This window comes from Buteo buteo, chromosome 5 (genome assembly GCF_964188355.1).
Source record: "Buteo buteo chromosome 5, bButBut1.hap1.1, whole genome shotgun sequence".
Taxonomy (NCBI): Eukaryota; Metazoa; Chordata; class Aves; order Accipitriformes; family Accipitridae; genus Buteo; species Buteo buteo.
The window spans coordinates 29,978,383-29,998,028 of record NC_134175.1 but is presented as its reverse complement, the minus strand read 5'-3'; the positions used below and the strand labels follow the sequence as shown (position 1 = coordinate 29,998,028).

At 40.1% G+C, this 19,646-nt stretch overlaps 1 protein-coding gene across 3 annotated transcripts in view; it reads right to left on the bottom strand.

The window, feature by feature from the left end:
- Positions 1–17,109, bottom strand: part of OLA1 (Obg like ATPase 1) — a 103,631-nt gene extending 86,522 nt beyond the window's left edge. The window contains exons 1-4 of one of the 3 annotated variants that reach the window (XM_075028424.1): positions 16,973–17,109; positions 16,538–16,638; positions 14,839–14,982; positions 4,169–4,296 (exon numbers count right to left, since the gene is read on the bottom strand). In XM_075028424.1, coding sequence (XP_074884525.1) covers positions 4,169–4,296; positions 14,839–14,982; positions 16,538–16,638 — 373 coding nt within the window. In that variant the 5' untranslated portion in view covers positions 16,973–17,109. The remainder of the gene's footprint in view (positions 1–4,168; positions 4,297–14,838; positions 14,983–16,537; positions 16,639–16,972) is intronic. The other 2 variants (XM_075028425.1, XM_075028426.1) reach the window with 2 other exon arrangements.
- Positions 17,110–19,646: the final 2,537 nt, after the last annotated feature.

The window sequence follows — 19,646 nt, the reverse complement described above, 5'->3', positions numbered from 1 at the left end:
AATATTTTTTTAAGTGTATTGAGATCAAATGGTTTATTTTAAATATCAGTAATTAATTTTCAGTTTGTCCACTTTAATAGAAAAAAAACTATAGGAAGTACCATAACCCAAGAATGTATTGCTCTATTCTGTATGGGAGAACTTATTTACCTTTTTTGCTGAGCTAAGAGGATCTGCTTCATACTGTTGCTAATCACGTACAAAAATACAGTGGTGCTCAACACAAACTTAACTCTTCTTTTACTTGTCCTGTTACCCTACCATATGCTGTTCTCACACATGTTGCTGTTTCTTTAGATATATTAAAATATACCTTAGACATAAAAACAATGTTTTCATTGATTTAATGAACACTGTCTACCCCAAGGAAAGTAACAGTGTATCTAGGATATGGAAATTTGAAGGCTGAAAATCCATAGCCATTTCAAGGTGAAGGTGCTTTCCTTTTTTAAATGAAATAAGGAAAGTAGAGAATTAGCCAGACAGAAATAAATCCCGTTTCTCCTCAGCTTTATACCATGCAAGAAATAGTCTAGGTAAATACCACACAGAACTTCCACAGTTCCAACAGAAATGTAATTACAATTACTTTGAGAGTACTGCAGCTGCAGCTCACCTATGTGCCCTGTGGTGGATAAACTGATAGGCAACCATCTTTAAAAACCACCTCTTAACACAAAGAGGTAAAAACAGTGAATTCTGTTAGGGCAGCTAAAAAAAAAAAACACCACAAACCTTTCATCCTAAAGAAAACACAGTTCAACACATTTGCAATGAATAAAGAAAACAGGATCAAAACCTTTAGCCTAGGACTATAAAATACCTTCAGTGAGATTCCCAAAGTTTGGCTTATCATACTCAACAAAAGCTCTCCATTCCTAGCTAGCCACTCCCCTGCATATCATTACCTTAATACAACTTGAGTGAGTCAATTCTCAAACTGCTTTTTGCAAGAATACCAACTGAACCAAGCTAAGTCAAAGCTTAACAAGCCTTTCTTAAATATACTCAGGCTTGCAATCTTGAAATCTACAGCACAAACCCCACAATGACCTGCTTCTGACTTTCTGCCTGGCATCCATCAATAAGACAAGACCAAATCTCCAAAGGGCTTTGCTTCACATGCTAGCCACTAACATGGGTAGCAGTAGTGCATACTACAACACCATAAAGACAGGGAGCAACAGTTTCAGTGCTCAAAGGTGAAAATTTGTTCCAGATCAACTCAAAATCTTAGTGAAAACAAAGGCTAAATTTTTCATGCTTTGAAAAAGCATGGTCCCCAGATCACTTCCTAGTGCATCTCTTAAGAAGATTTTATCATTCTCATCTTCTCTTCATCTTCAGCAACACCTCCTTTCCAGCTTGCTGGCATACAAAGCCTCACCTTCCAGTCCACTGCCTATCCCCTTTAAATAGGAGCAATCTGTCTAGATGCCTTTTAAGTCAGTTTCCACATGACTGCAGAAATTCAGTGCCTACCTGCCAGGCTGAAAAACTGAGGGCCGGTCTCAGGGACTGGTTCCTAAAGACACACAATCCATTAAGAACTTGGACCAAACCCTGGTAAAGGGCAACAAAGAAGTTTCATCTTCTCAGGATCTGGAAAGTTTAAGGATTTACAAAAACAGTTCAGGTAGTTTCTATATCCTGATAGAAACCATGCAAACTCCAGGTATGCCACAGACTCATAAAAAGGGATTTTGAAATTGGAAATAATTTTGACAGGTGGGTGGGTGTAAAAACATTACAGCATATAAAAGGACAAGTTGGCATGGTATATTGAAAACTTCAGTGAGTTATAGGTTTTAACTAGAGTTTGTGCTATATAACCAATAGATTTTATTTTTTTTTTAATTTACTAGAGGGCTATTACTAGCTTTTAGTGCCAAATCTTCATTTTTATAGTACTGTGGGGAAAGGAAAGTAGAACTAATATGCACTTGGGGGGGGGGGGGGGAGGAAGTAGGTTTACATCTCTCAACCACAAAATTTTGCATTAGTTTTTTATCATTATCATCATCCCTAAGTAATATTTTGAAAGATCTTTGTATTTATTGGGCAACCACCGCACAGAATTTCTACCTCAATTCCTCACTAGCTTGCATTCTAGCTAAAATGTCTAGGCAAGAGCAACATAAGAGGCAAGGTTAAGATTTTAAAAAGAAAAATTAAAAAGTGCTATTTAAAAAGTGATTCCATTATCTTTTTTTCTCTCCCAAAGAAGAAAAACAGCAATAATCATTTCACAACCATTACATTTCAGAATCCTTGAAAGAAACTGAAACATGTAACAAGTAAATGCAAGACTAGATTAGAAGAAACGGATAAGCATCCAAATGGTTTAAAACACCACAACAATAGTCTCATTCCTCTTTCAATCTCCAAAGAAAAATACAAATGGTGTTAACCCTTATAATAGCTACCTGAAACAAATGCTTAGGATTATTCAATATATAGATTTAAAAGTTTCTTCTCCACTGGCTATTATATCAACCTGTTCCTTAACAAGCATTTATGATACAAGTAACAAAACAGAGCAAGTATAAAGAATTTAGCACTTGTTCTCAATTGACACCAGGCAAAACAGTAATTACAATCCCACAATAGCAATGGATTTGGGGAAACTGATCCTCACCTTTTTTCTAGGGATACTGTAGCAATGGTTCTTGGGTAGTTACAAATACTTAAAATGTGTTAGTACAGCCTTCACATATCAAACTAGTTCCTAAAATTAAGTTCAAAAGACTTACTTCACTCTACCCAGTAAGGATCTGGCCTTGCCTTTTCAAAATGTCTTAGTTTTAAATACTATTAACTGCTTAGCTACAATCAATAGTCCATAGTTTTCTATTCTACTGAAAGCATGCGTCAAACGACTTCAACAGAAAATAGTAGCACTAGATATAAAATATAAATAAGGCCACGTTTTCAAAAGAGAAGTAATGCTCCACACATGCACAGTTATAGAAGGCTTCCAGGTACTAGATAATCTTAAAAAAAGGCCAATGTTACCAAAAGCATGTCCTGTCTTTCAATGGTATAAGCCTAAGAACATAATACCTTTCCCCACAAAGTTTTTCTCACTTGATTGAAAACACAGTACCAGCACTCTGCACCAAATCAGTGTTCAGGTATTCTTGATGCATAATAAATTCCATTTGACTGAGGTAGCATACCTACCTATTCACCAAACATGCAGACTGTAGAGGCACATCAGTTCACTGCTCTGTATATATATGCTTCAAAAAAACAAGCTCATGGGAACAAGGGTTCTAGCATCTAAATCAGTACTATAAGACAGTAATATTCCATGTCTTTGGGTTTTGTTTTAGAAACACCCTGCCCACAAAAAAATTTTTGCTCCAATCACCAAATAAAAAGTATTTCTATTTTTTCTTGTTTATCTTGTTCTAATGTTTCATCACTCACTGTATAACAGTGGCCAAAAGACAGCAACAAAGGTGTCCAGTTTCTGCAAATCTGCACAAACATTATTAAGCTCAATCTTTTCAGACCAGAAGCATTTTTCAACACTCAAAGTGTACTGCAAACCAACACACGCTTTCAGCAAGCTTTTAAGCGTCACGTTTGTAAGTGCTGTTAATATGACCCTGAAGGCCAGTTCTGTATTGTGGCAATAGGTGATGAAAGAATCAAAGCCCTTTGTCTAACTGAGAAACGTTCAGAATTCACAGAGATGGGGGGTGGGCATTGTGTTCAAGACTCAATATAAGTCACACAGAAATCAGGAAAAGGAAAGAAGTGAGGCTTGTCCCATGAGGAACACAATCCCAGAGTCTGCTACTAACTCCATATTTTCATTTTCTGCTTCCATTTCAGCCTTTTATTATCACATTCCATTCTTCCTCCTTTATAAAACTAAACAATGTGCCATGCACTACTGGCAAAAGAAAACAACAAACCATTACTGCAGACTTCCAAAACCCAGCTCCTTTTTAAGTCTTCAGCACAATGCCGATGAAAAGAGACATACCTGTTACATAGCAGAGGATGGGGATTTTCTTGGTTGGAAAAACCCAAAACCTGATGACTTTGAATTGAATGGTAAAAGTTAAAATTTTAATAGATATTTGTTCCACAGTTCTTAGAGTACAACAATGCTGTCCTTAAGTTATAGAGAGAACATATAAATAAGTTTACATACGCATCAGATGAAAGATCCCATCACAGGCGTTAATATGAGACAAGAAGGAATTTCCTAAGCCTTGGCCAGTATGTGCTCCTTTCACAAGGCCTGCAATATCCACCACATTCAGAAAGGCTGGAATTTTGCTGAAATATAAAAGTTAAAAGTTTCATTACTGAGGCATATTAGCCAAAACTTGTGGCACAGAAATAAATTCAGAACACGAAAAAACAATGTTTCTTTATTCTAGAAGAAGTCATACGTGAGAGTAGCTTTATTCCTTATTCAACGCGCAATGTATAAAAGATCCCCCCCTCCCATGTAAAACATCAACGTTTCTTTAATTTCTCTGTCATTATTCATGTAAAATGAAGTAAACTAGTTTGAAGTGTGGAATCATACTGACAACTATACGAATAATCAACCAGGCCTGGAACACTGAGGCATGAAGTCAGTCATCTGTAATGAGCAGTTTTCATAGTACCAAAGGTATAAGACACATAAACAGCCATTGCACTCTGCTATCGCACACCTCTAAGGTTACCATTTAGTTCAGTAAGTTAAGCAATTTTCTCAGAAGACAAAGGCTTTTTTTTTTTTTTAATACAGTGGTGATTAAAACTAGCAGTGATCAGGATTATGCAAACAATTTGAAAGAAAGCAGAAAACAAGTTAAGATGAAGCTGGCATTATAATGTAAACAGCTATGATGTTTTCCACCATAGTTAACAGCAACAGGTTAGCAGACATGTCTACAAACCATTTTCTATAGCATCAACAGAATAGTCATGAAGTTCAAATTAGCTTACAAAAAATGGAAAAAAGCTTTTAGAGCTATAGGAAATGTATATAGCAATTTATAAACAGCAAGCCTTTTATCCTCTGCAAATTCTCAAGTTGTTTTAAAATGAGCAAATAACTTAATAGGCAATAATCTTTTCAGGTATATTCTAAACCAAATTACTTTTCAAAATCCAGCTGAGTCAGGGAAAAAAACCACACTAAAACTTTGTGATAAGGTGTTGACTAAAAGCACCTTCATATGGTCTGTGCAAATGACAACACCATCATAAACAGTGGCAGAGACAGAACCACACTGAAAGGCTGCCAATTCCTCACTTGCAAAAGACCAGAACCCGCACACTATGATCATCAAGATCTCCAGCCTGATGGCTTCATAATAAGTAACTGGAACACTACTTAATTTCCATCAAACACTTTAAAGTTACCACAATTATATTTCATTAGCACTATGCTAAGATTAATACAACTGTTCACTATTTTACTGACAGTAAGTATAATGGAAAACACCCAAATCCATAGCTTTAATAAAAACAATGAGAAGGTTGTGACTTACGCTACAAAGTCTGCATAAGCATACAGTGCCAATCTGTAAAGCAGTGAAAAGCTTTCTTTATGGTGAGTGTTCTTCAACATGAGATTCAAATCCAAAGATATAAATCCTGTGGTCTACCTTAAGATGTCTTTTCCAGAGACCTACCATTGCAGTACTGCTCACAGACGGAAGCAGCCACATAGGTGTGAATGCGTGCTAGGGATGACCTAGCCAGTGACCTCCTAGCCAACCCTATACAGAAACCTTCTCTGAACAGTGTTACACTTCTGAAGTCTTTATTGTCCATGGCCCAAACTGAGCTTTATTTTTTATTAGTGTAACAGCCTGCTGATAAATCTATTGGGTTTTTCAAATATTGAAATATTTGACAGCATGACAAATCTGTAACAGCAGAAACTCCACTAGCATCAGAAAAACACCCTTCTCTTCTTATCCTGATGCCTGGTATGGCAGCTATGGCCTAGACAGAAAAAGCTGTAGTTACGGAAATCTATGGATCATTGTCTCTGCTCAGAGCAATGGCTTAAGTAGAACAAAACAAGTTTCCAATTATTTTTTTTAGTGCTGTCCCACTTCCATTTGACTGCAAATAACACAACACGCAGTTTAATATTAGCCGATGCGCTGCCTCACTTGAAATGAGCTCCTTAATATGGGAAGAGATGATCCATTAGAGTCTGTCTTAGTATGCAACATATTTCTGGAAGTGTGGTGACCTAAAAGCAAAAGATCTTATCCCGCTTTTGTTTTTGATCTTCCTCTAACATTTCCCAAGAAAAATGGTTTCTTTCAAGTAAGCTAATTTCACAATACAAGATCTGGACAAAATCTTTTTCTTTACCAAGGTAAAGTTCAAAGTATCACTAAACCTGTCAGGTGTAATAAATTAGGAACTCAATGACATGTTTCATGTCATTAATACCTTTGTGATGCGCTTAGAACAATAGAACACAATACCCAGAAGGGTGAGTTTAAAAAAAATACGCAAGAAAATATTTACAACACAGCATGAGTTACTTCAATTCAGATACACAGTATGTTGACTTACAGCTTTAAACTTCACTAGGCCCATGAAAAGAAGGGCCCATCCTTGGGAAAACAGATGTGTACTGCAAGTTAATGCTGTTGAATGCAGTAGAAAGAACATGAATATAAGTACATTCTGAAGTAAACAAACTTTGAAAATATCACTTTTTTTGTCCCACTATGGTTTTCTTAGCAAACTATCTTTTTTTAACTACCAGTAAACAAACTCAAACAAAAACAGCAAATCCTTAACACACTACCAACAGTAATGCACATTCTGAAGACAGGAACCAGTAACCCTTTTAATGCATTAATTTAATAACTCCTTTTGCCTTACAGAACCACAGAGCTAATACATACCTCAGAAGGAACAGCAGCAACTTCCCAGTCAGAATTGTTATCATTCCTTGCTTTTTGACACATAGCTAAGTCAACAGCAAGGTAGAAAAATGCCACTCTTTAAAGCACTTCTCCATTGTCATTTTAAACTGTGTTTTAAGAAAAACAAAAGCGGTGTTAGAAATGTTCTCCTTCTATGTTCCCCTCTCACCATTCTGGTAGGATTAACTTCCCGGCCAGCCATCAGAAGAACTCACTTTCACTACAAAGATGCCACATTAGAGCAAGACAGGTACCTTCATATGCAGATGGACCACTCTAACACCAGAATCAACCTCATTTGCTAGACAATGGAAAGAAAACCCCAGCACATTTATTTCACAGTTGACTAATAGGAGCAAGAGACCTTTGAAGACAAGTATCCAGGAAGTTTTTTCACCTTCACCTTCGGTACCACAAAGCTTACACTCTAAGCAAAATAAAACCATCCTCATGCTTCACAGCCCCCTTCCTAAGCCTAAATCTCTATTTCATCGTAGAAAAATAAATACAGAGAAAAGTAGAAAAAGGCACAAACTAATCACACTTGACTATGGTCTGAAGGACAAAGAGTAAACATTATGAAACTAAACAAGCAGAAAACACTACAAAGAATGGGGGAAAAGAACCATGTTTCTCAAGTGTGGTTTAGTTCTTTTAAATGTAGACGACTTAACTGGATTGTTCTTTTTTTCCCCCCCTCCTCTAAACAGATTAATTTCCATTTCTTAAGATTCGTTAGTCAGCATTAGCATAATTTCACTGAGCCTCAATGATCATCAGGAACAGGTGGCATCAACTGATCATTTGTACAAATCAGTGTAACACCAATCTACCATAAAGCATGTCACAGGAATTTTTAATATGAAACAGATTACCAAATCCAGAAGTATCTCTATATTTTAAGCGTAGGTATAATCCTTAAGCGAGGATTTTTTATCTCATTAGAAATACAGCAACAGTGTTTTTGTGTTAGCATACTACCTTCACTGTATGAGCTACTGTGCAACAAAAATGTCATGGTTTAACCCCAGCTGGCAACACAGCTGCTCACTCACCTCCCTCACAGTGGGATGGGGGAGAGAATCAGAAGGGTAAAAGTGAGGAAAAACTCATGGGTTGAGATAAAAACAGTTTAATAGGTAAAGCAAATGCCACACACGCAAACAGAGCAAAGCAAGGAATTCATTCACCCCTTCCCATCGGCAGGCAGGTGTTCAGCCTTCTCCAGGAAAGCAGGCCTCCATCACATGTAACGGTTACTTGGGAAGACAAATGCCATCACTCCAAATGCCCCCCACCCCCTTCCTCCTTCTTCCCCCAGCTTTATAATATATGGAGCATGATGTCATATGGTCTGGAATATCCCTTTGGTCAGTTGGGACCAGCTGGTCAGTCCCAGCTGTGTCCCCTCCCAACTTCTTGTTCACCCCCAGCCTCCTCGCTGGTGGGGTGGGGTGAGAAGCAGAAAAGGCCTTGACTCTGTGTAAGCACTGCTCAGCAGTAACAAAAACATCCCTGAATTATCAACACTGTTTTCAGCACAAATCCAAAATATAGCCCCATACTAGCTACTATGAAGAAAACTAACTCTATCCCAGCCAAAACCAACACAAAAATGCACAAGACTCGCTGGGCCAAAGAAAGTAGTTTTGTAGTCCAGTGGTTAGGGTACTTACTCAGGAATGAGAGACTTACACATCCATATGGTTATGCATTTTGCAGGGGAGGAGGCCTATTTGTCACCAACTTTGTTTCAAACTTCTGTCCAAAACAGTTATTTAGAGAGGCAAGAGGTGTTTCTTTACCTGACCTGTTTGTTCAGTGCAGTAGTACCATGCAACCACTTACCTTTTTTCCTTTAAAATGCACACATATATGGTATCCACAATTTGTTGTGCACATATTTTTTTTTTTCTAAAATTTGAGGGGAAGAGGCATACATTTCTTTCTTGAGTTTCCACAAGTAATTGTTTAGTTGAGAAACCTCACAGGCAGTATACACCTGGAACTTCGACTTAGACTGAAACATCATGACAAAAACGCTGTTTCTCTCCCTGGGTTTTTATTCTTCTAGGTTTCCACAGTCTCTCTTCTCCAATGAAAACAATACCTCAGTGATTTCTCTGCAGCATTTACTACAGTTTATTAAAATCTCGCATCCACCAGGAGGCCCTGGAAAGCCACACGACAGCTTCAAGTAAGTTCAAATGCAGCAATTTTCCAGGAAGCCTGGTTGATAATTACCATAACACACTTGCTTTTTATTAATTTCTTGAATAGTTCAAGAAACTTCTCTCAACTCAAACTGTACCTGATCCTAGGTCCCACATACCAAGACGACCAGTTTCTTCAGTATTAGGGTAAAATGTCCAGCTCCCCCTTTCTCTTTGGTAAAGCCAAATGTGCTACTCATCTCCTGGTTCCAGCACAGGCTCTTCCACCTTTAAAAGCTGTTATTTGAAATCTGTTAGAAAGGGGAAACTCTTCTTCCTTCCCAAAAATTCATACAACTTAAGTAGGAGTCATCTGTTAAGAGTTCACAAATGACGTGAAGTAGTAACATAGAAGGAGAACATGTATATTGTGACAAATTCTTAGAAAGCCACTCAACTCTCAGACTGTCCTCACCACTATTTTTGGCTCATTTCCAAACAGAAAAGGAACAGTTCGCAGTCCCTCTCTCTTCCAGGAGACTGTACTCCCTATTACAGCTTCTGCAGTCAATCTTGCAAGCAGTTTTGACCAATGTAAGCAAAATACCTCACAGAGCAATTAAAGGAATCTGCTTCTGAAGAACTAGGTACTGCAGATGAACCTTGGTCATTTCTACGCAAGAACAATTTGATAAATAGCATTTTATCCATGGTACTGACAAAAAAGACTTCAACCTAATAGCACATGAACCAGAAGTGAAAAATCTACTAATTAAATTTTACTTACATGAATTATAAAAAGGTCGAAGATTCAGTGTGGATTGACACATAGTCAGTGTCCCGCGTATATCAAACACCTGCATTCTCAACCTACTCAGTAAGTTATTACACCAACAAAATACCACTAATTAAATTTTGCCTTCTCCCACCAGGCAGAAGAGATGGCTCAAGTCACTCCTACTTACGGTCTCTCATTCACTGCTGGAAAATTATTCATCTGCAATAATAGAACAAGCATCACCGCCAAGTTGATTTACACAGGCTCAGAAATAACTGAAGAGCAGGCAAACTCAGTAACACCAAAGAAAGCAGCACATTAACAACAGGACATACTGCCAATTTTCAGTTGTTTTCCGTAAAAAATGGGATTCTCTTACAGATGCTGATATGCCAGAGTTACATCCAGCTAAATTATTCATGTTTCACTCTGGAATTACAGGTGGTTTTCATTTACATAAATTCTTTTTTTAAGCCTAGATTAAGTCCCACATGATGTCATTCAAAAAGTCCCACTGCTGATCTGGTTTCTAGGCAGTACTTTCCACCAGCCAATTACATAATTTTGACTTCAAAAACTTTATCAAGTATCTCAGTATGCTATCCTACAGTAAGTGCAAGAGAACTTTTATTTATTATTACGCAGGACTTTCATGACCTAGACAACAATGGAAGTTACGCAGATTTAGTTCAGTAACCATCACTTCAGCACTAAAGATCTGAACGCGTGAATTTTAACAGTCTACAATGCAACCGAACAAACCAAAGCAATTAGCTGACAAAAAGGACAGAGATCCTGAAGTACACTGGACACCGCTAGAGCTGAAGAGGGGTAGTTGCACTTTACATATTATCCTCTTGAGAGATAACCAGGATTGCTTTAAAATTTAAGTTTGAAAAGGACATCCAAGATAAATTAAAACCAGTCTAAGTTAAATAGAAATGTTTGTGGTTGCAATAAAGCATTGTGTTTTGCGAATACATATGTGCAAGGCAACACACCCACTTACAGGTGCAAACAAATGAGGAATTAAATGAATACTGGTAACTTGAGAACAGATGAACCAAACTACTTACATTTTACACATTTCTGCTTATCATCTCAATTGATTTTAACCAGAGGAGGAAGCAGAAACATACACTTTAAAAATCACTTTTTTTATTAATGTCTTCACACAGGTTGATTACTATCAGCCAATACAGTCCTTCAGGTTTAACCATTTACAGTTAAAACACAGCTTAGGCTTACATCGCTTCTACCCGAGTACTTCTTTCAGCTAATCGTATAGTTTAAAGTTAAGAAGAAAGAATGCAAATAATTGCAGTGAGGAGATTATTTGGGACACAAAATTTAAAAAAAAAAAAAAAAAGAGTAAATAACGGTTTCCTCCACCCCCTCACTCAAAATAATTTTGAGGCTTCAATTAAATGTCACCACTGAGAAACATCTCCTGCTCCGGCACAGTACACTACAGCTGTGCTAGTAGGCAGGACTGTACAGGCTAAGCCTGGTGGGTATATATACTCAGAGGCTTAAGATATTTGTGAGTTATGACACAAATCACTTGTCCAAATGACATCAGTTTGACATACTTCCACTAAAAAATATTTTTAGGCTTAAGGTGACAAAGCAGCATCTTAATGAAATTTAGAACAAAAAATGCACAAGAATAGCTTTATTAAGTTACTAAACTTTCTTTAGATGTGCTACACGCACAGTTCTTTTCTTCTGTAAGAAACCTACCACTTCTAAACACAAAATGTTCCGTTAAAATTAACAGATCAACTGTCTCTGGATTCCAAGTCCCAATTTTCAAGGCAGGAGCTACCTGCTGAGATGAAGAATATCTCTTTTCTATTTTAGAATTAGCAGATCTCATTCTCTACTACCTGCTTAAGATTCATAGATTGGGGCGAGGGGAGGAGGACAACACCTTTCTGCTTTAGTTCCTGCTGAAGTGAACCAGTTCAAGGAAAATATTCTCTTTCCAATTACTATATTAGAACTAATTCAATCATTACTCTGTCAAACCTTGCCTGAAAGTACCCATGTAGAGGGAACAGTGGTAGGAGGACAACAAAATAAAAAGCGAAGAGTCTATCTTTTCTGAAAAAGCTATATGTTGGCACAATGTAACAAATATGAGTTTTCACTGAATACTGTATAAAAGTTAGAACAAACAAGTAAGTAGTTTAAATACATAAATTAAGGTAGTAACAGAATATAAGCTAAGACCTTAAAGTAACAAGCATTCAGAATTGTTTTTAATATATTAAGGTCTCTTCTTTTTTTTAATATCCACAATTTCATTCACACCAGAAAGCGAGCAATAGGTAACATTAAAGCTCAAGGAAATTTGTTCATCTAACTTATTTAGCAACAACACAGTAGTTTTTACTGAAAGCTCTTGGAGCCCACCTTTCTGTGTACAGTCTATATCACTGAACTTACTTATTGTAAACAGTCATATACATCATCCACTGTTGCAGAAAGAAAAAAGCATAGGTTGTAAGTTCTGACAGTGTACCTTAATCTATTAAGTACAGATTTACCTTTACCTAACAGTGTCTAAATTGTTGCCTACATGATACCATTTACAAACATTTACATTTCCAATTAAGTAATACCAGTCAGCTTTCAATATGGGCTAGCAAGTAACTGCACACCAGTCCCATCCAACCTGATGCTTTCTTCTTTTGGAGATAGGATCTTCAAGCAACAAATGGTATCTGAAGAGCCTAACTCTTCCACCAATGGCAAAACAGCTGCAAACTCATACTAGCAATATTCTCAGCAATAGAGTCTGTCTCTCTGTAGCAGCAGCAATCACAGGTCAGTGTGACAGACAGCGACTGCCAATCCAGCCCAGTCCCGCTCTTCCCTTGCTCACAGCAGGCATCAAGGCAAGATCACTTTGGCCTGTCATACATTATTTTAGTTAAGACAAAGTCCCCTTTTTTTCTTTCCCACCTCCCAACAATGACCACAGTTATGTGATGACTAAGTGTAACATATGGGAAATAAAAACCTGAATGCTTTAGATTTTAAAAGACAATAACCTTGAGGCTAGACAAGAGTCTAATTTAAAGAGAACTCACTGTTTATAAAACATCCTGCATGCACATATTGACTACATCTACTAATCTGAACAAGTAGAAAATTAACACAGAACGTATTACATAAAGATGAAGAACAAAATCAAGACTACACAAGAGAAATTAAGGAATTTAAATTACAATTCACTTGTATATCTTCACGACCATAGCCTTCTTTTCCCGAGTCTCAGACAGACAAAACAGCCCAAGAAGAGTTACTTCAGTCTCCTGTGCTACTGAATTATCACTGCTTTATTACTGTTATAGTGAAATATTAAAATCATATAAGCAGCACAAGTTGAACTCAGGAGCTAAAACTACCCACTAATCCCCACATCCATTGATTTTAACAAATACTCTCCTTAAAAAGTCAAAAGACCATTCAAATGAAAGCTGATTTACTATTTATAATCAGCTGCTTATCCAATTCAGTACCTTTCCTGAACACAGATTCAGTAAATATATTATTTTCTTTAATATTTAGGGTGATTTTTTTTTTCCAGAGAGACAGAGAGAGTTTGCGAATCTGAGAACACGTGTACAGGTATTTACAGTCTTAGCACTCCTTGTAAGGATAGATGGCCAAAGGCAGGATGAGGGGAGAGGTAATAATCTGCCACTTCAACTATTAATTTAGACGTAGCCAGTCATAGCTAAGTGACAAGAAATAGAGATTACTGATGAGGCCAAAGCAGCAATAACACTACAATTTAGAACAAATTTGTCAACAAAACTTAAAAGTCACACCATTATCTCTGCACAATCAACAGTCAGAAAGTTTTGTCTCAAATTCAGCAGTTTTGGTTTCTGACCCATACAGCAACAAGTACGCTTAATATTCACTTGAGCAGGAAAAACAGGGTAACACATTATAACAATCCACCTAAACACCTCCCTATTAATGCATTTTTCAGTGTTTAAAAAGTGCACAGGAATTACAGATGGAAGCAACTTGTTCAGACCTGAAAATTAAGTTAACAAATGGATTTTTGATCAGTGACTAATCAATCTTTTTTAATTGTGGGTGTGATCTGGCTCTACAACTGAGGCCTGAGTGTTGAACAAAAGCACAGACATGCATGCTAATTTGCCCTATGATTTATGTACGCTCACTCTATTCAAGATACCTCTGCAAGTAACTGCAAATTGAAATTAACAAGTTGCATCTATTTACATTTCTGTTTTCTGAAAGCACTGTAGTTTTGCTGTTCAAGCAAAAATCCAGTTACCACACCGAACATATAAAGCAGATTACAGACACAGCCAATAGCTAAAACCATTGATGTGACAAAATTAATACACTCCTAGAATAAGGAAACAATTAGAAGAGACATATTGTAGGAATATCCCTGAGTATACCAGGTAACAAGTAGCAAAGCCTATAAAAAGGAGAGAAAGAATCGGGAGAAAAAAGGCTGCCCATAAAGCTTACTGTCAAAAGACGGAGGACACAAGTACGTTGATATTTGTTCGGCTACCTACAGCATACACAGTATTCTGAACAATGCAAAATACAGGGTGGATATTTTACAAATGAGCAACTTCATGACACATTATGTCCACTACTGTTCATCTTCCAAATCTCTTCAGAAGATCCTCCAAGTCACCTGGGAGCCACTACCTTCAAAGACAGGAATACCAAGCACCAAACGGTGCCGAGCAACGACTAGTAGCATCTAGATTTCTCATTCTCATACCACAAAGGTCATACTCAGGTCCAGGGTGGGGGGTGGTGGTGGTGTGTATAATCTAGGTACATATATAATTTCACATTCTAAAACAGGTGCCAGTAAAAACTTAAAGACATTATAGTTGCATTAAACTTCTATGAAAAGTTTGGGTTCAGTAATACTATTTTGGCTGCTTAACTAAAGAAAAACGTAAAGAATTTGAGTTACCTTGGAGGTTTGTGATACTGGCATAGGAAGTCAAATCTGTCATCTGGCACAGGTACTCGGCTCTCATTTGGATCAATAGTACAGAAAGGAAAATTTTCTGCTGCTGCTTGACTCTTTGTTAACACATTAAAAAAAGTCGATTTCCTGTAAACAAAATACACATGTTTTTAAAGTAGTTCAAATCAGAAGCATTTAAAAGGGCTGGATAGAAACACATCTTATTCCAACACAAAAGCAATACTGAACTTTCCCTTTACTTCAACAGCAGTGACCACTGCCCTGATTCTAGTACAAGAAACTTTCAAATATGTATACGGAGTGTCCCATTGAAACCCAATGACGTTTACCTCTCTTCCCTGCCCTTGAAAACTCCTTTAAGTGACCATATTGCACATGTCAGTTAGCAAAGAAATTTTAAGTCAAAAGCAAAGTACAGCTCTACTGGTCACTACTCATTTTCCTCAAGCACAAAGCAGGAAACCGATAAGGATGCCTGAAACTTAAGTTGTTGCTAAGAGAGAGTTCTTATTCAACTCCTGAATCTTCTACAATAAATATTCTGGGTTTTGGGGAAGAGAGGGTGGTGTTTAGTTTCACATAACTTCTCAGCCACTGGAAAAAAAAACAAATTGAAAGCTGCCCTGCATACAGCCAGCATGCTCAAAAGTCAGTCACAATTTTCTTTGAAAGTTACATCATAACATAACTGCAAATGCTATTTTTCCCAGTTGAGATGTTATACAATGTTACTGCTAATTATTTCTTTTCTGGTGTGCAGCTTACCTACACCCTGAAAAATAAAATAAATAACCAAAAGACAAGAAAGCAGTACTTATTGCTCCGAGACATGCTCAAAGAATTTTCCTCTAATTTTTTAAAGATTTAAAGTTTGAGAATGCTGCTAACTTCTTTTAGTAAATATGATACACAAATTAATACCAATAGTTTCACACAGATATTCTCCAGGTAATTCATCATCCTTTTTAAGTGCCTTAAGTACAGCTCCTTTGAGGAGCTATAACAACTATGGATGAGAAGCATGAAAGAGAACAACGATTCATCTTCCACCACCTCTCCCAAACTGTAACTTACACAACTTTTTTCATTACAAACTCTGAAGAAGTTTCAAGAATGGAAGCCCTCTTCACTGCTAATGACACATATGGTATCATTAACTCCTTCCTGGGCACATCATCCTCTCCAAAAAAATAAAACATAAAAGGAACTTGTATGCATGTGCATGTATGCATATGTATTTGGATTAAAAAGTGCATTACACATACACAACAGTGGATGTAAGGAAATGCAAAAGACATAGTACTTTATAAACCATAGCAATTGCTAAGACATTTTTTTCTTCTTTTAATCCCTCACTATTATCTTGTCCAGACTTGCACATACCAGCCTCACGCTACCCAAGTGTTTTGCGTCACTCCAGCTCTACGTAGTTCAAGCTAAAGATGCAAGTCTGTCACTGAGCAGAAAGACTTAGATCGTTTCCCCCAGCTCGTACAGGTGAACCATCTACATCTATATACATCTACGGGAGCCTCTCTTCACCCAGAAACTGTGCCGGGTCACTCTACCTGGAGCAGAAGCAAACTCGAGGAGAGCTGGGAGCCCCAGCCTGCCGGGCGGTCCGGGCCCTCTCCTCCGCCCCGCCGCCGGCCCCCAGCCCCGCGCTGCCCTGAGCACCTACCCAACGTTTGGCAGCCCGACGATCCCGATCTTCAGGGACGTCCCAAACCTTCCGATGATCGGGTGCGATTTAACGCCGTCGCCTCCCTTTTTCGGGGGCATCTGAAAGCACAGAGAAGGGCACGATGAAGGCCCCGCCACAGCCCAGGGTCCCGCCGCGCAGCCTCCGCCCCGTCTCCTCCCGCCGAGGGACGCTCCCGGTAGAGCTCGGCGGCCGAGCCGGGGCCTCCGCCTCGAAAAGGCCGAGGAGGAGAAACACCCACCCCCGCCCCGCGCTGCCAACCGGAGGCCTCGGCAACCCCTGAGTCCGGCCCCGGCGGTTCCCTCACCGCACTCCCTCCCCCCACCACCCAGCCCGGCGGAGGGACGTGAGGCCGGCGGAGGAGGAGGAGGAGGAGGAGGAGGAGGAGGAGGAAGAAAGAGCGAGCGGGCTCACCTCACCTCACCTCAGCTGGCGGAGCCGGGCTGCGCGGCCCCCGCCTGAGAGGAAGAAGGCGCGAGCGGCCGCTGGCACGCGGACACGCCGGCGGAACAGGCGGGGCCGAGGCCGCCCATTGGCCGGCAGCGTCGCGAGGGGAAAGGTCACGCGGAGGGGAGGGCGGCGGTGGCGGGACGCGGCGGCGCGGAGCGACCGCTCCGCGCCGCCGCGTCCCGCCACCGCCGCCCTCCCTCTCACCTTCCCCTCCTCCAAAGTGGCGTTCCTGCTCGAGCGTTAATTGCATCGGCTTAATGAGTCGCCGCCCGCCTCGAACGGCGGCTCGTTTGCCGTAGGGCAAACCCGCAGATAGCGCGGACGGTAGTTTTAGGAAGAGCGTCCGCAGAGGGGAGACGGCCGTGCTGCAAGATAGGCGCAAGTCCTATAATTTAATGTAATTCAAACGTTAATGTTTCCTTCGTCAATAATAAATTATTATCTTACCTTCTTGGTAAAATAAGGCCCGATACAAACATATGGAAGAGGAGTGGTAGGAGCCGATGTTGATGTTTGTCCGCTGTGATTGCAGAGACCCAAAGCGGCCGCCACGCCGGTTACTCCCGGGTTCCCGGTTCGGTGCTGTCGTGGTTTAACCCCAGCCAGCAACTAAGCACCACGCAGCCGCTCACTCACTCCCCCCCCATCCAGTGGGATAGGGGAGAAAATTGGGAAAAGAAGTAAAACTCGTGGGTTGAGATAAGAACGGTTTGATAGAACAGAAAAGAAGAAACTAATAATGATAACACTAATAAAATGACAACAGCAATAATAAAAGGATTGGAATGTACAAATGATGCGCAGGGCAATTGCTCACCACCCGCCGACCGACACCCAGCCAGTCCCCGAGCGGCGATCCCCTGCCCCCACTCCCCCCAGTTCCTGTACTGGATGTGACGTCCCATGGTATGGAATACACCGTTGGCCAGTTTGGGTCAGCTGCCCTGGCTGTGTCCTGTGCCAACTTCTTGTGCCCCTCCAGCCTTCTTGCTGGCTGGGCATGAGAAGCTGAAAAATCCTTGACTTCAGTCTAAACACTACTTAGCAACAACTGAAAACATCAGTGTTATCAACATTCTTCACATACTGAACTCAAAACATAGCACCTACCAGCTACTAGGAAGACGGTTAACTCTATCCCAGCTGAAACCAGGAAGGTCCCGTGCGGCTCTGGGGCTCAGGGCAAGGCCGGTGCTGGTGGCTGTTGGGCTCCCACGGCCGGTGGGAGGGCTAGTGGCCACAGCAGCGAGCCCTGAGGAGAACACTGGCCACCCAGAGCTTCATTCCTGCAAGAAGCAGTTGGCCCCCCGCCCTCTCCATCCCCTCTCCCAAAAATCAGTGAGGCGCAGAGCCATGCCTCTGGGAAGAAGTGCCAAGTGGTGAAATTGGTCAAAGAAAGGCGATGGGGCAAAAAAAACACCAAAACGGGGCTGCGTGAGGTGCAAAACCAGCCTGAGGAATCCGTGCGTAAAAGAGGCATCCTCCCAGGGTTCCTCACCCTCTCCGGCCCTAAGAGTAGGACAAGGTCTTCACTGGCCCCGGGTATCTCCAGAGTACAGGCGACAAGAGTCACTGAGGTATATACCCTTCTCACCGCTGTGTGTAACCCTTTCTCTGAAGGATGGTTCCCTGCCAGTTCCCCGGCACGCACACAGCGTGGGAATAAGGCACAAACAGGACGGGCAGAAGCACTATTGCAGCCCTGGGTGCGTGGCGCAATGAGCCGTCTGGGGGTTTTCCCCATAACAGCTTGTAAGAGTTAACTGTTACCTGCTGTCAGGACGCCCAGCTACTTTACAAAAGTGGGTATTTGCATCCTTTCTGTACAGAAAACTGGAAGGTGGGGAAAAGCCATTTGATTTCCCAGGCCCGGTGACTCAGAGCTGGAGGCAAGAGCAGAACCCCAGGGAGAGTTGCTGCGGATGGGTCGTCCAACCTCCACCTCCAGGAGGGGAGCACTAAACCCTGCTGTGGTGGTTCTGTCCAGCCGAATCCACCCAAATGGGCAGGAAGAAATAAAGGGCCTGCAAGAGTTTACAATTGTGCTAGAATAATTATCTCCACACAGGGGTTCCATTTAACCTGTAAATAGGAATTTAGCTTAATGAGTGATCATTAGTATAATAACCTGCATTTTTGCTGCTTCAGCAATGGCTCTACAAAATCAATTTTGCTGTCCCTAAGAAGAAGAACATAGGAATGCAAAGCCTGTTTATTCAGTCTTCGGATGCAAGGCTAGATTTGACCCTCAGGTCACTTCGGGAAGAAGCAACCGGTTTCGAAGTCAGTATTGCTAGGAGGTATGAGGTAACACAGCATGTAAATTTAGGGCTACACTGACAGTTCTCGGAATAAAGATTTCTTTTTCCATTTGCTGTTTCAAACAAACAAGTATATAATTTTAATCTGTAAACAGAATTAAGGTCATTAACCATCTGTAAGAGTCATTAAGATCACCGATTCCCCTGCATAGCATTATTTTGATTATGTAATTTGTACAGAAAAAAGATTTTAAATTAATATGAGTCAATAGTGATTACATCTTGTCTGCATTCTGTGTCTAGATCAATTTTTTCTTCTGTCATAAATCTGTGCTAACGTTATCTTCAGAAACTACCAAGAATGTAAATACTTGCCT